At 42.1% G+C, this 16,259-nt stretch overlaps 1 protein-coding gene across 1 annotated transcript; it reads left to right on the top strand.

Moving 5' to 3' along the window:
- The first annotated feature begins 14,324 nt into the window (after positions 1-14,324).
- rgs5b (regulator of G protein signaling 5b) lies at positions 14,325-16,021 on the top strand. Its single transcript, XM_084707395.1, has 5 exons — positions 14,325-14,497; positions 14,617-14,706; positions 14,851-14,912; positions 15,009-15,172; positions 15,305-16,021. The coding sequence occupies exons 1-5, from the start codon at positions 14,454-14,456 to the stop codon at positions 15,479-15,481; spliced, it is 537 nt and encodes a 178-aa protein (XP_084563521.1). The 5' UTR covers positions 14,325-14,453; the 3' UTR covers positions 15,482-16,021.
- The last annotated feature ends 238 nt before the right edge of the window (positions 16,022-16,259 follow it).

The raw sequence follows: 16,259 nt of genomic DNA on the forward strand, positions 1-16,259 counted from the left end.
AATATAGTGGCAACAATTTGGGGAAGGCACTTTCTTGTTTTGGATTGATAATGCCAAATGTAAAAAGTGAGCGCCAAACAGAAATGTTTTGTTGAGTTTGGAAAGCCTTCCCAGAAAAGTGAAGAAGCAAAGTTGGAACCATATTAATGAATGAATTCATACAGAGCGGTGTCCGCATACTATTGGTCATACAGTGTAGGTGAAATGTCTCTAGGTCTCGCAATAAACGTCAGCATCTTTGACCAATTTAACTAGCCATGAACTAAGAGCTTTAGTTCATGGAGAGCTTCATTATTGTTTGTTCCTAGACAGATAAAAGCTTGACATTACTCATAGACAGTTAACAAAACTTTGCCCATCCCAGCAGTGCTAATTGATCATTTAAATGAACTGGAATTCATCAAGGAAAAAACTGAATTTAACACAAATCATAAAATGAACCTCAAGCAAATGTCTATTATAAAATGTTACGATAATAATCAGAGAGTAATGATCATATCTTGTTTAATGCATTGCACTAAATTGATTGATTACAAGCATCAAAAGGATTAGTTTGGTGTCATGCACATAGGTTACCGAATTGCAGTACAACCCAGACCAAAGTTGGTTTTAAGTTTAAAGCACAGTACGTGATCTAATATTACTCTGTGTTGTCTTGTGTCATTTGTAATGTGTTTTTAAAAGAATCTTTGAAAAACTGTCTAGCCTATGTCCCTTAAGAATTTATCGCAAAGCTTATCAAATCATCCCCAACCCATCCAACAGAATGTTCCCTTAATCATCTACTTGTAGTATGTCTGCCATCAAATGAGTTATTAAGTTCTGAGTTATTAAGTCTGCAGCCAAGCATAACATTTACATTGCTTAGTGTCCCTTGGTAAATTCAGCTGACAACTTAAGACATTTTGCGTTATTAGTTATCACATTCTAAACAAACAATTAGTTATCCTCATTTATTCAGCTCTATGGGACACTGCAGGGTCTGGCAGCAGCAGCCTTTGGGAGCCATTTTACATGAGTTTCAGCGTTCCCCCACCACATAAATCAAACCAAAGCTGACTCACACATAAACAGGATGTCTGGAGACCGTTTTACGATTAAGGGTGTAGAAATTTGCCGGAAAAGCTGTTGGAATCAGCGCTTTTGGTCTTGGGAGACTTCTAAGGTGGGCAGGAGCTGCCATAGCTGGAGGAGCTGCAATCTCACAGCCATAAACACTGGAGCCAATTACAGGGAGAGGAGGAGCACGTCTCAGGACCACCCACAACCCTTGATTGGCTACAGTAATGACATGATATCACAAGTCATTTGTGTCTTCGAATGATAAACACCACATGAGTTTCAAAAGATAGATTTCAGCTTGTAAAATTGTTTGATTTCAGTTGGTGGCAGAAGGACAGATCAAATGTTAAAAATTACAATCACTTATGATGAACAAAAAAATCACCTGGAAGTTGAAGTGAACCATTTGAAAGCCTGTGAATTTCAGCTGTAGTTTTGAATCCCTGAAAGTTAATACTTGCCATATACAAGGAGCTATGTAATTACCTGGGAATTCAGCACAGCAGTTCAGTGGGCTGGAAAGTGTTGTCTGAAGTGCGTAAGTGGGTAAAAACGAATCCAGCCTGTTTCGAGTTCACAATATTGCTTCTGGACCGAGAGAGGCCACTGAGCTTTTACCTCAGCAATCTTTAGTAGTACAGGACGGATACAACACAGGCTGTCAGCACGCTGTCGATCAACTACACGGGAAACATCAAGCAGTGAGACGAAAACACTCACTTCACAACTCCTGCACTTTTTGATTTTTAACTACAGCTGACTCGATTCAGGTCTAACAGATGTTGGAGGTCACACTTTGACTCAGAAAGCCTGTATGTGATCTCCACATTCTGGCCATCGGCCTGCAGGAAATGAGCCAGCTGAGGTAAAACTTGTAACTGTTGCATTATCTGTCTTCTGTGCACCAACCTATTTGAAAGCACAAAATACCCCCTTTCTCAGTCCTAAATGACAACACAATGCACATATTTTACACAGTTTAGCCTACTCCTTATTTAAAAGTTACACTGTTGCTACGAAGGCTTGCCATAAATAATTGCTGGCCCCCATTCTAACTCCAGCCTTGCTGGCAAGCCTTGTCTTGAGTGATTCCCAAGTCAAATTTCATACTATGAGACTCGCGATATGCGATAAAAAGGGAGGAAATTGGAGCGCATCCTTTGAAAGTGAAACGTCTCTTAGCTCCCCAGAGGTTGACATGTCTGTGGTGTAAGCATGCACAGTTTGCAGATGATGATGATGAAAGAGTCGTTCAAGTCTGGCTGGAGATGAAAGACACGTCTTTGCTCTTCTCCAGGCTCATTATTCTCAATTCAGGTGTCTTCTACCAAGTCCTCACCACCCTCCCCGTCCCACTTCCCCCCTCCTCTGTCCACCTCCCTCTTCTCTGTCAGTTCTCTCTCCCCGGCTAAACGAAGTCATCTCCATTTAGAGAGGTCCACTAATTGGATCACAGTGGCGCTCAAATGACTTTGATGGGAAAATTGAGACAAATGTACTGGATTTTTCAGAACTTGTAAAAGAAAGACAGCGTTGTTTTCATTCCGGGCTAATTTACGTTCTCATGACAACATTCATTATCAACAGAAGGTGGAATGCATTTTTTTTTAAACACATTAACTTTAATTACGTAGTCGACTGAAACAGGGCTACATCTGCTCTCACGATGATGACACTGTTTCACTAAAATATGATTTCAAGTGTTTACTGTACTAGTACAGTGGGGGTGTAAAATTGTTTGTCTGCAGCTTTGCTGTGAGCAAATTGTTTTATAAGCAAAGTTCATGCAATTTTTTACTTCAGAATAAAAAAAGCATTATGTTTAAGTGGACAGATGGACAAGCAAAGAGAACATTAAAATGCAAGATACCGATGGGAATCATAATCAGCCCGTGTCAACGTGTTTCGTTTGAGGGGGTGGTCATAAAGTCACAGTGACAGACAACTGGGTTGATATCTCAATCTCCCCCGTCCTCTATCTGTCACTGGCTATCCCTCTCATGGCCCCTGTCACATCATGGCACATCTGGCTCCTCCACATGGAGACGACCGGGGAAGAGAGACCAAGGAGGATTTGGGTGCACAGGAGAGGATGAAAGTGGACGTGAGGATGGGGGGGGGGGGGGGGGGGGGGGTTGCAGGGGAGAGGAGAGGGGAGGAGATGAGAGGGGAGACAGGTTTAGATGAAAACCCAACAACTGCAGACTATTTCATGGACTATAAAGCATCAAAGACATGCAGAGTGACTCTCACAAGCCAAGCACAAGACGCAGTGGCCATTACACCTTTTACTAACCCTGAATATAACCACAGTCCTCCCCAGTCATTCCCCTAAGTCGACTTCAACTTGCAGACACTGTAATTTTGGAGTCAACCTTATTTCTTGTGAAGCAATACATGGCAGTGACATGCAGGGACCAGACAAATCTTGGGTGGTAATGACCATGGTATTACGTCCAGACTCAGACACAGTGTTCAGGACACCAGCAGCGTTCAGGACACCAGCAGTGTTCAGGACACCAGCAGTGTTCAGGACACCAGCAGCGTTCAGGACACCAGCAGCGTTCAGGACACCAGCAGTGTTCAGGACACCAGCAGTGTTCAGGACACCAGCAGTGTTCAGGACACCAGCAGCGTTCAGGACACCAGCAGGGTTCAGGACACCAGCAGCGTTCAGGACACCAGCAGCGTCCAGGACACCAGCAGCGTTCAGGACACCAGCAGCGTTCAGGACACCAGCAGTGTTCGGCTGGCTCCATGTCACCGAGAGAGAAGTGTTCTCCCCGCAGGGACATGGAGTCAGCCTGGCAGTGCCACCGTCCCCTGCCCTTGTTTGTCCTCGACAACCCGTCATCGTCACATCATGATGCCCCAGCGAGTCGCAGGTACATGCATTTACATCAGTGATTTCACCACCACCATAAACCTCCCCGGAGTTATCATCTGTCTCCACCCTCAGAGACACATTTCATGACTGACATTTTAAGCAGCTCTGCAAGTAATTGGTTCCCATTTGTGCTTGTGGTCCAGGAGCTGTGTTTTCATATGCTAATGCTGCAACTAACAGCAAGTGAATTACTTCTGCTGGATGAACTCTATGCTTTATTATAGCTGAGGCATATGCTTAAGGTTTGCGGGCAACGATAAAAGAACTGACGATGTCCCAAATCAAAGCCTCAAAACGTTGAGTATCGTGTGGGGTGAGAAAAACCAGCAAATCCTTGTGTCAAATACGCAAGTGATTAATTCTGTAATTCTGGAACATTGTGAAAGACCAAAGGCCTGCCTTTCCAGCAGACAGCAAATGTGCTTAAATTACCGGTCGTGTAAGTCTATGAACAGAATATCTTATTGAAGGTTATGGGTTCCTGGCAACCACTACTTGTGAATGAGTTGCATGTGGCCAATGGACGTGCACTTATTTACGACCTGAAATGTAATCGATGTTAAAGCCAAGTGTGTGGAAGCGTGAATTCCTTTACTCTTTTCATACATTTGCACACAGTATGTTTGTAATTACTGCCTTACCAAAGCTGGAATCAAAACAGTAATTAGGAGATGGATTTTTACACCAGACTGGCTACTCAATTAGGCATGACTGAACATAGAAAATGTGGCAGGTTGTTATGCTCACAGCGTTGCTTAGATACTGCTTGCCATTGCATTGTCAATAGTGTTTATCAAACAGACATTAAACATTTGGGAAAATTGAATTTATTGACAAATGCATTATATAAGGATTATCATAATAATACAATTTTGATTTTGAGGAAAATGGGATTTTGCACAATGGTAAGTCTAACGCTTGCTGCTGAATGTCGTACAAAATAATACAAATTCCAATTTATTTTCCCAAGGAAGGATGTAAACAAAAAATTCCCTTCTATTCACTGCTGTTACATTTAATGGATCCCTCAGCAAATTCAAAATCCTTCTTCAGAGGTTAGAAAACTGAGCAGAAACACCTTCAAGTGCTCTTATCTCCATTTTGAAGATTACTCCTGTTGTGTTATTCGCTAGGGAAAGTCTATTGCATCAAAATACACGACTCATAGCTTCTTTCCTCCTATACTTGGATGTCCAGCTCCAAATGCAGCTTCCATCCAGTCTACTTCTTCTGCAGGCTCTTTTTGATTGGTGACGAAATGTTTTACCCTGTTTATTTGAGCGTTGTAATGCTACTCTACTCTACTCTGCTTGACTCTGCTCTACTCTTATTAACTCCACTCTTCTCTACTCTATTCACATCTGCCCTCCTCTACTCTTCTCAACACTACTCTCTACCACAGAGGTATGCTGCCTATCATATGTATACTATTACTGCAATTTAACAGAACATTGTCATTTTTCTTAATTTTTAAATGATAAATGAGCCTCTGTGATGTACATTTTGCCATTACTAAATTCCCTGTGTAACTTATAGGGGTCTAAAAGTGGTCAATGAGAGCACAGTTTCTGTTTACCCGCACAAGTGATTCATCTGTGAACAGCTAAAAGGAATAGTGGCCCAAGTTTTAGAAATGTGCTTGCTTTTCACCTCTCAGTGCATCAGGATTGCAATCATGGGTAATGGATGTGCCAAGATAATGTAATTCTGGCAGATTTATGACAATCAAACAAAAGACTGGCTTGGAGATTGAGCCATTTGGCAGACAGGGGGGATGGAGAGACATTACTATTGCCTGCACTGTAGCCCGTATTTCCACCTCTCATTTCAAGAGGGAATACTTGTCCCCTCAGACAGGTGCTCTTATAGCCATCATCTATCGTCATTAGGCTTCAATCACAGCCCTATCTTCTCAATCGAGAAGAGGGCTCTTCAGATCAAAGGCTCTTGGCCAAGATTTATTTAAGTTTTTTTTATGTATTAAGATTAGATTTTTCAAATGTTAGTCATCTCTGGTTCTCAAATTGAGTCTGTATTTCAGTTGAGCTACATTTCCAGAAGACAATTATGGTTTCTGTAAAAGTCCAGTGCAATAATATAATGAACATAATTCTCAGTAATATTCTCAGCCATAAGATGAGAATATTACAGATATATTAGAAAAACTGGGATAATAGGGAGGTTGTACCAAGTCTCTCTAGACATGTGGGCTCTAAAGTAACTACTGTATTCTACAGATGCTACCCAACAGCTGTCCAATCTCAACCCCCTTACTGTCATATCCATCCAAATGTATGTGATTCTTTCAGTGGTGATGCCACAGTGCATGTTTGTGCAAGCAGATATCTTGCCATATACAAGGAGCTCATTTCTACAATACTCCACACACATCTTCACAGGGTACGCTTACTAAGAAATATTTGAAGCCCAAAGCCAAATACAACTGTTGTGCAGTGAATACTGACTAGTTATTTTTATCCAAACTCCTGTTCCTGTTTGCCCTCAAACATGATAACACTGATTTTTTCTCTCCATGGTATATTGCCCACACACATATTATCAAAAACAGAGCTCTGTTAGAATTGAAATATAATTTACATTTGTACCTTTGAAACCAGGAAGCAGGTGTTTTCGGGGAATTGTTGTTACTGATGACATGATGAAGGTACAGCATGTATTCTGTACGTGGTGTGTAGTAACATTCATTCTACTTTTAATCTCTCTCATGCTTTGGCGATGTTGTGCTTTGCGATCTCAAAATGAAACTATGCTGACGTCTACTGGTAAAGGATTTGCAGTGCATCCTCTAGGCTGGTAGAGTGAAGATGTTACAGAAAAAAAGATGAGACTTCTCGTAAAAACTGTGAATCATAGCTTGTCTCATTATATGTACGATGTCTGTGTATGTCTAAACAGGTTTTGTCCTACTCAAAGCAAGTAGCTTTGATATGAGGGTAAATATATTTATCCGATTCACATGTCAAAATGCTAATACATTCCAATCAGAGGCCTGAAGCAGCTTGATATCACCAATCAATCACAACCAGGAAGTCATGTCAGGGGATATAATGCCCAATGACTAAGCAATTAAAGAGGATAGTTCAGTCAAGACAATCACGTATTAGATTGAGCATTTATTGTTACATGACATGGACATGTAGGTTTGACTTTGGCGGAGTGGATGATCTAAGGGAAGCACTCCCTGCTTCCTCAATGCAGAACATACAAACATGACATATGAGGCAGGGAGCACTAGAGATATAATCCCCCTGATGATAGAACATACAGACAGCATGGGGGAGAAGGGGACGGTGGAGGGCGGCAGCAGCACTGATCATACAACAAATGGGCTGAGTGTGTGCGTATCCGCATGGCCTTTTAATGCCGTCTTATTGGATGTGGCCCAATGGGCTTGTGTTGGCTAACACAGGTGTGGTAATGAGAGGATGATGGGCGCTGCCCGATTGTCCTGCCTGAACTAGCTGCGCTTATTTTAGGTCACATTGCACGTCCCTGGAGACTGACAAGGGAAACAAGCCAGTAATTTTCCACTGATGCTACCAAGCCAAAGGTGGCAAATAATTAGATAAAGCCATTCTAAGGAAAAGAGTTGTTGCTGTCCAAGGTGGCATGGCAACCAGGGAATCCCCCTGCCTTATCCAGCAGACACAGGCAATGTGTCTATGGGATGCCTTTTGTCCAGGGTCCTGATAACCCCCCTAATACCCCCCCCCCCCCCCGCCACTGTCTCTCACTGACTCATCTGTTATGGGGAGGACCCTGCAGTTTCTCGACCTTTACAAATGGACATCTTTATACACTATACTTCGCATCATCTTTCCACAGAAAATATACCCAGTGATTTTTTTTCTTCGCTGATTGAGAATTTTTGGGGATATCACAGGGGAACTGGAGTTAGAGGGCATGACACTGGTGTAGTTTACTTATCAATCGCCTCTCTACACAGGGAGAAGATGTGTCTGGTCGGGTTCCATAATTCCTCCTCTCACATATCAAATGTTTTACACTGTTTCAGTTGTAGAGGTGTTGTGTGAACTGGTCCCGTAGGATATTTTATACAGACCACAACCTCTTCCAGGCTGCTAATGCATTCTGAAAAATGTGTACTCTAATGTCTGTTGATTACTGTATAAAATACTGATTGTAGTTAACCCACTGCATGTCTCTGATAATGTTGGGGTGTTAATCTGCCAAATCGGTCTGTTGACATGAACCTGAGAGTTTTGCAAATAATCTTTGGTTAGCATTGCATTGGAAGCCTAAGACTGGTTCTAAACAGAAAAGACAATGCCCTGTATTTTGAGGGGTCCAACAGCTATTTGCTGTCCTAAAAGGAATAAGTTACAACGTTGTATAGGTAGAGTTAGTTGAAAGTGAGTCTAGTCTGACAGTAATGTGAGCATGAGGTTAACCCATAAGGGGCTCTTTAGAATGAAGTGCTGTCTGAGAAACCTGATAATCTGATCTGCCATTATGTGATTAGTCACTGCGGATGAGTGTGGAGACTGCTGAACCCTTCTGCCTTTCACCATGGAGAGAATGCAGTTGTGGGTGGCCATGTATTAAAATTGCGTTCAATTACTATGAGGTATTCTACTTGATCTAGGAGCACTGTGAGCACTCCCACACATTGGCAACAAGCACAGAAAGGAGGAGACAGCCAGCAAGGTTCACAGCTGAGTCATCATCCCTTCAAGCAGTCTGACTTGGAGTCTATGCAAAGGTTGGTACCACAGCTCTAACAGAGAGTAGGTTGTTGAAATGACTGGTCACGGGAGGAGGAAGTGAGGTCACTAACTCCTTAGGTTGAATGGTCACTGAGCTTTTCTTTCAGTGACACAGCTCCATCCACTCAGCAGGGTACGCAAAGGTCATGAGAAACATTTGGGTGGACCTATTGGTGACCTCTGTAGTATCTTCTTAGTGTTGTGGCCTTAGCATAATCCGAGATCTTCACAACAATGTGGCCGTAACTCCCCCCTTGACACAATTTCTTGGGGATATTAACCAATCTGTGTCTATTAAAGAAATCTTTTTTACTGTTGCTTGATTTTCTACAGGTACACTTGCACTTATAGCGATTCATGTTGTTTAATTGTAACTTGTTTAACTACATGCTCTTATGGTTCTTCCCTTTGGCACTTATTTTCGTTGTTCACAATATGTGCTTTATGTTTTGGCTACCTGCAATGTTTTGGGGGCTATCTTGTTGTTATTATCAGTGACCTATGCTCTCTCTTGGAAGTCGCTTTGGATAAAAGCGTCTGCTAAATGAATACATGTCAAATGTAAATGTAAAAGAGCTCCCAGACAGTCAACAACTTGCTCAACCTTAGGATGGATATTCCAGAGTGTTTCTATGGGACCCATTAGCAAGGAGGTCCAGTGATGGGTCAGGCACAGCTGCGTAGATGTGCTTTTGAAATCTGACACAAGGAAAGAGGGGAGAGTCTCTGAGTGTACTCTGTGACCGTTATGACATCGTAAAGTTGTTTACCAGCCACTTAATAGAATGAGAAAGGGTGCATTTACAAAATATTGAAGTTGATCATTTCCCATGAAAGAGATTCTCCTCTCTGACAACGAATGTTTGGCAATGTACCCAATTAGGCCTATATACAAGCACCCTGCTGTGATGCTTCTGGCCTTGCCACCACCTTCTGTTACTTGTGCGAGCAAGTGAATACTCAGTGACCCCCCCCCCCCCACGCCTCCCCCCCCCCCAGAGTATCCTTAGAAAAGTAGGACCAATTGTACATTGGCTCAGTGTTTGCGCATTAAGTGCCGTTAATTCAGCCGTTGTGCCACAGCCATTCTGAGAAAAACGTTTACCACTGAGAAAAGTTGACCTCATGACTACCTTGACTAATCTTCCATGGCCTGGCCAAGGAAGCTGGTTGAGACTGCATGGAGAGTGTGTCATTAAGACAAAGGGTGGCTTCTTTGAAATAATATAAAATATGACATATGTTTTCATGAGTTTAACACTATTTTTGGTTACCACTGATTACTACTGATTCCATGTGTTATTCAGTAATTGTGGTGGCTGTTTGAGATTTGTCCCTGTGGACAGATCAATGTTTTAACAACTGTTTACTTTGAAACTGTCTTTGTGTGTTCTTAACATTGTTGCGAATGTGATTATCTAATGACAAGAAGTCAACTGTTAAACCTAATTTTATCAACTTGACAAAGACAAAAGAGAATAATAGGCGAAAAACTGTAAAACATCTGTTAGTGTCTTAAATACGGTGACCTTTGGTATGCAGCTGTTTCTGCAGTGACACGTTTAGAAATGTTCCAGTGAGAGCAACTGAGAGCGTATAAAAATACTTATTTTTTACTTTGCTCATATCTCCAAGCATTGAGGACTACTAGACAAATTGTATTTGCTATTTTGCAGGTACACAACTGGAACAATACTGTGCCCTGATGCATCCTAAAATAATTGTTGTAGAGATGGAAAGTATTAAATTTAGTCCACTGATTACAAATCAGGATGTTCTCACTGAGAACGGAGTTGTTTCATAATAGGTGAAAAACAACATTTTGCAACAGCCCATCTGCTTCAAGTACAAGGCCTGATAGCATCTGGTACACTACTGAGAACAACAGGTGTATTCAGAGACTGGATCCTCTATCTGACCACCTGACTGCACAGATTACACAGAACCACATGCCTCGAAGCCTGGAGCCGGTTTGTATAACACAGTTAACATGGATTGTTAGTCCAGACCAAACTTTGCCTAAGGGGCCAGTAAACAGTTGGAATTGGATCCTTAGTAGATAGCATCTGCCCTGTAGTGGGTCGGCAGTGGGCTGGCTACTTCGTTATGATGCATAAGGCTGGCCCCTGTCCATTCATTAGATCTCCCTTCAGATGACTAAACATCACCCCCCCTCCTTTCCCCCTCATCCCCCTGTCTATGACCATATGGCAGGACCATGGACTATGGCCAGACATACAGCCTGGTAATGTATATCTGGAAAGCGACAGCCATTCAGATTCATTCACTGGTCAAACCTTGAAGCCGAGGGGATTTATTTAATGGAATTGTGTGCGGTGTGTGCAGTGTGTGACATTTACTAATGAATTTTATTGTCATCTCAAAAAAATTTTTTTTGATGCATCTATCATTGTTTACACAGATGGTCAGTTTCTTGGAAATTTTTCTTTGGCTGCCCTCCAGCTGGTGGCTAATGCTGCAAGCTTAGATGAGTTGGGTATTCCCATGCTTATTTCCGGAACTTGGGATTGGCGTCTTCTGCTTCCCAAAACTTCTCTTCTCGATTCTTTTGAATGACAGACATACAACGAGACAGGAAAAGGGCAATAGTGGACTGTTGTGCCTGTAGTGTCAGTCACAACAGTGACAAATAAGAGCCTTTACCATAAATAGTTCCTGAAAATATTACAGCGTTGCCCAACAAGTTCATTCATCCTATCAAAGGATCATGGGTAAGGATTTCTCTACACTCCGCCATCTTTGTCACTATAGCCACTGTTCTCTGCTGGTGGAGCGAGCTTAACGTTGTTTATGAGAGCTCTGAGTCTCTGTTTTTCTGTGTTGAGTTCAATCCCATGAGAAGCTGGAACACCAGGTCCTCTGTACAGCCTAAGATAGGACTGTCACGTGTGCTCTGGGACCACTGGCCGAGGAGCCAGACAGGGCTGGACACTAGTTCTTTTTTACTATCACATAAGCACCATTAGCATCTAATGTCATAAGAGTAATATGGGGGACCTACTATCTACTGTGGCTGCTCGGGGACTGGTTGAACCACATGTGTTTTAATTCAGCTTTATTGAAGCAGGGCATGCATCTGAGAGATATCTATTTTGTAAGAAAGCATGGCCAACCACCCCACAGGCCCTTCTCTGTTTCCAGGGTAACTTGTGCGTAGTTCTCATGCCCTCCGCCATGGGAAATCCCTGGATCTATCATGAATGCAGTAGCTGAGCTGGGTCACTCTCTCTCTGTGTTCATAGGATGAGTAATGATGCACCAGAGTTCAGGGTTTGCTTTAGATCCTAATGCTCAGACCAAGGCTGAGTTGGCTTTCATTGACGGATGGTTGTACAAATACTGTGTGGAACTTTCCCTCGATACTCGACGTGACACGTAGTCAAAATAACTTTATCTCTTTCATGAGGGATATACTTTTTTTTTTACATCACAGCAGGAAGAACCTTGATTCTTCATTTCTTGTCGGCCATTCATGCACCCTGTTCAGACTTAATAGCTTATATAAATGACACACTTTTTTCAGTGAAAGGCTGAATAGCAAGGCTGTGATATGTGTGTTTCTATTTAGGTGAAAATGTGCCTGAATGACCAACATATACCTACTTTTTTGGATTAAAGTTTTAAAAGACCTGAACAAACTATGTCTTCTCACGCCTACGAAAGGACAAAAAAGTATTTTCTGTCACAAGCACACACAAAAATATATCTTTAATCAATAGAGACAAGCAACACAACAGTGGCCTTGTTTATTTTCTCTCTTCTATAACATCTGATCAATAGTTTATGCCTTATTATTGGCTGTCATGAGGAAGCTCACCTAGCTGCTAGGGAAAATACAAAAACTACTTAAGAGCTCTCTCGTTATCATATAGCATACAAGAAATAGTGCTATATGATATATGCACTTACACACAAAATGGCATGTTTACTTTGACAGATAGCTCTATTGTATTATTTACTTATGTAGCTATAAGGTTTGAAGGTTCTGACTGTCAGGTTCTTGAAAAACATGTTTATGCTCTCCTGATAGTCCAAAAAAATGGACACCGTCTGGCATGGGGCCGGAACATGTACAAGTCACTGTGTCCCAAAAACACTGACCAGGGAGCACAGGGAGAAAATAATCCTCCTCCTTCTGCTTTGTGAACTTTCGCCTTGTGGAAACGGAAGAACCTATCTTCTGACCAAAGTGCTTTAAACTGGTTCAAAGTCCCTCAAAGTTAAGGCCTCAATGTAGACTTGTAGACTGGTATATCATATAACTATGATCACAATACTAAGCATTTCTGTTGACGTTGATGTTCACATTCCACTGTGAAGTAACATTCCATGGTAAATTGTACTAAGTGCAGTGGTGAAACACAGCACCAACTGTCTCCACAGGTCAAAAACAGTCTCCCTGTTTGTTTATGTTTGAGGTCACCCATCGACGCCTACACACTAACTGTGCAGGATAACATGTTGCTGGGAAGAGGCCATTGTTTTGAATGGTCTGGGTAGGAAATTACCTTAGTCGTACAACCTTCCAACAATCCCCCTTCCTCTTCCTGTTTGTCATGCTTCCATACTTCTGTCTAATTTTGGTAATTCAGGCTTTAAGTTTAGAGGTGTCTGGCTCAGTCTAGCATCCCTAAAATAAACAGTCCTCTTCCAATAGACAATAGGTTTCTTGCCCCTGCAGAAAATTAGCTATTAATAGACATTGGCCAAGCAAGCATCAAATATGCACTGACACTTTCAAAACGACTTTTCCACTAATACAAGCAACAGAGCCGATGACAAAGGTTGCGTCTAAAAATAAAAAATGACATCACATTTGTAGTTTGATCAACATTCCAAATGTCACAGATCGTTTGCCAGAGTTGCAGGAGGGTTACGTTGATGCAGGCACCATAAACAGACACAGGGGAATCGAACTGCTGAAAATAACTTCGGTGACACAAGGAGACATCAATGACCAGTTTCTACAGTTCAATATTTTGGTTGAAGCATTTTTTAAATCTGGGAACCATTTAATTATTGATTATGACATGCTTGTATTTAAATTATAGTTTATATACGTTAAGATATACTCGATAAATGTGTGTGATATGTGTGGTACAGTTTTTTATAAATAGCCATTTTATGAGCCAGTTTAGGTTTAGGTTTTACAATCTCAGATTGTATTTTGACATATTATATAGGATTGTTTCAGGTGGAATAGTATGAAAGAAATGTGAATAGTTTACTGAAATTGTTACCAGAGTTTGACAGTGAACATGAACATCCAATATGTAGTTATATGCACAATATATGCGCTCTTGTATCTGGTTGTTGTGCTGTAATCTTCTGTTTCTATGCCTCTAGTTAGTCACACAGAAGTGCAAGATGCACTCTCATTCTCTCATGTGAATGTATGCCATTAACTACTAAGGACTTAACTCTTTATTTTCATACCGCCTTTCCAGACAGTTTGTGAAGGTTATGACGTTCCCCTAAGTTCATTAGAAGCGTCTGTTGACTCAATACCACTTTACTGGTATTGTGTGTTCATCCTCCCATGGCCCTCGCCCCATTGGACGAGAGATGTGATGTCACACGTGGGGCTATAAAAGGCACAGCGAGACCCTGTTGAACCACACTTGCAGAGCACAGGCTCCACAGCTCACACACCCACACACTCTGAACCACTCTGCAGAGAATTACAGCTACCCGTGAACACGGAGAACAATCCGCTGGATAGCTCATCCTTCATCATGTGCAAAGGACTTGAATGCCTGTCTGTGACTTGTCTGGAGAGGTATGTGTCTATGCTGTTTTCCCTGCTGCTGTGACGCTGAGCCGTTGGTGAAGATGAAGTGTACTCTTTGAACAGCTGCTGGACCAATATGTGAATATTCCTTTCCCTTCTGTTTGCAGGGCAAAAGTGCTGAAATCTCTCTTTGGGAATTTACTTCATCGGCCAGATCTTAGTATAATGGGACACTCACATAAGAGTGAAAAAACGACGTAAGTTGTTTCAACCATGGAAGCATTTTAGTCTGTTTAAAAAATTGATCATTGTAACCTAATTAAATAGAGATTACATGTACTGAAAAACATCTTATTGTTCATTTCCATGTTTGGATGTACTGACTTTTATTTTATTGACAGGTTGAACATGGACGAGCCTACAAAATGGAGGGAGTCCTTTGACAACCTACTGTCCAGTCAACGTAAGTGCTGCTCGATAGAAATGCCTCAGAACCTGCAAGCTGTTCCAAGTTCGATGGAGGATCTTGGATGCTAACATGCCGCTCCTTGTGTTTCAGATGGACAGTGTTCCTTCCGAGCATTCCTGGTGTCAGAGTTCAGTGAGGAGAACCTGGCCTTCTACCTGGCCTGTGAGGAGTACAGGGACACCAAAGAGTCCAAGCTCTCAGTCAAGGCCAAGAGAATCTATGACAAGTTCATCTGCTGTGACGCACCCAGAGAGGTACGCAAGCATCAGCGGATGGATACAAAACAGTGTGCAGCGCTGATGACAGAGACAAATGGCTCTTCAGCCACAGATAGAACAAAAGCTGATTTTTGAGCTAATCTTTGTCTTCCATTTTTCTCTCCTTAGGTAAACCTCGACCATGAGACCAGATCCATCACCAAGACAAACCTGGAGCATCCCGCCCCGTCCTGTTTCGATCTGGCCCAGGAAAAGATTTACACCCTGATGGAAAAAGACTGCTACCCTCGCTACCTCAAGTCCCCCAGCTACCTTGAGCTCACCCGGCAGGTCAGGGCTGGCTAAAGGGGTCGCAGGTGAAGGTCTGCATCCAGTCACAAGTCAATTGGATATAATGACGAGTCAGTGGAAGACAGGAGACTCACTGGAGACTCACACATGGTCCCGCTGCTAGCGTCCTGAGCAGAGAAGATGACGTGCTCTGGCCCACTGAGAAGGGTACACTGTGGCCCAAACTGGAAGATACATTTCCTACCTACAGTAAAGACCTTGATTGAAGCTGTGGGGGAATACCTTGTACAGTGGGATCTTGAGGGTGTTGATATCTGACGTCAAGGCTGTATTGTCAGAAGACATAATGAAGAGCTTGATTTGGAGGGAAAAGAGAAGCTCAATGATGAGAGAAAATGTTGTTTTGCACATTTAGTTGAATGACAGCGGTTACAGCTTTGTCTTATCTATGTCTATTTATTTCTGTATTTATTTTTGCCTGTAATCTATATGTTTTGTAGAAAAGTGTGATATTTATGTATTTAAAATTATTTTTCTACCTGAAACCTTGTGTATGACAGTTCATCCATTGAATAAAACTGAAATAGGACAAACGGTTTGGAATATATATATTATTTTTTTTTCGCATGAGAATGGAGAGTGGATCATAGGCTATAAGCAGGGTGCGAATTAAGGGAGGGTTTTGGGGGCTCTAACCCCCGTAATTAAGACTTGGACCCCCTCAAAAGAGGTAAAAACAACAGGTTGGGGGGGTCGATACACGCCCTGGAGAAGAAGTTGACCCCCCCGATTGTCATTGTATAATTTGCACTACAAGGACGTGTGCGAGGGT

Source organism: Hypomesus nipponensis, chromosome 10 (genome assembly GCF_054491055.1).
Source record: "Hypomesus nipponensis isolate SF chromosome 10, ASM5449105v1, whole genome shotgun sequence".
Lineage (NCBI taxonomy): Eukaryota > Metazoa > Chordata > Actinopteri > Osmeriformes > Osmeridae > Hypomesus > Hypomesus nipponensis.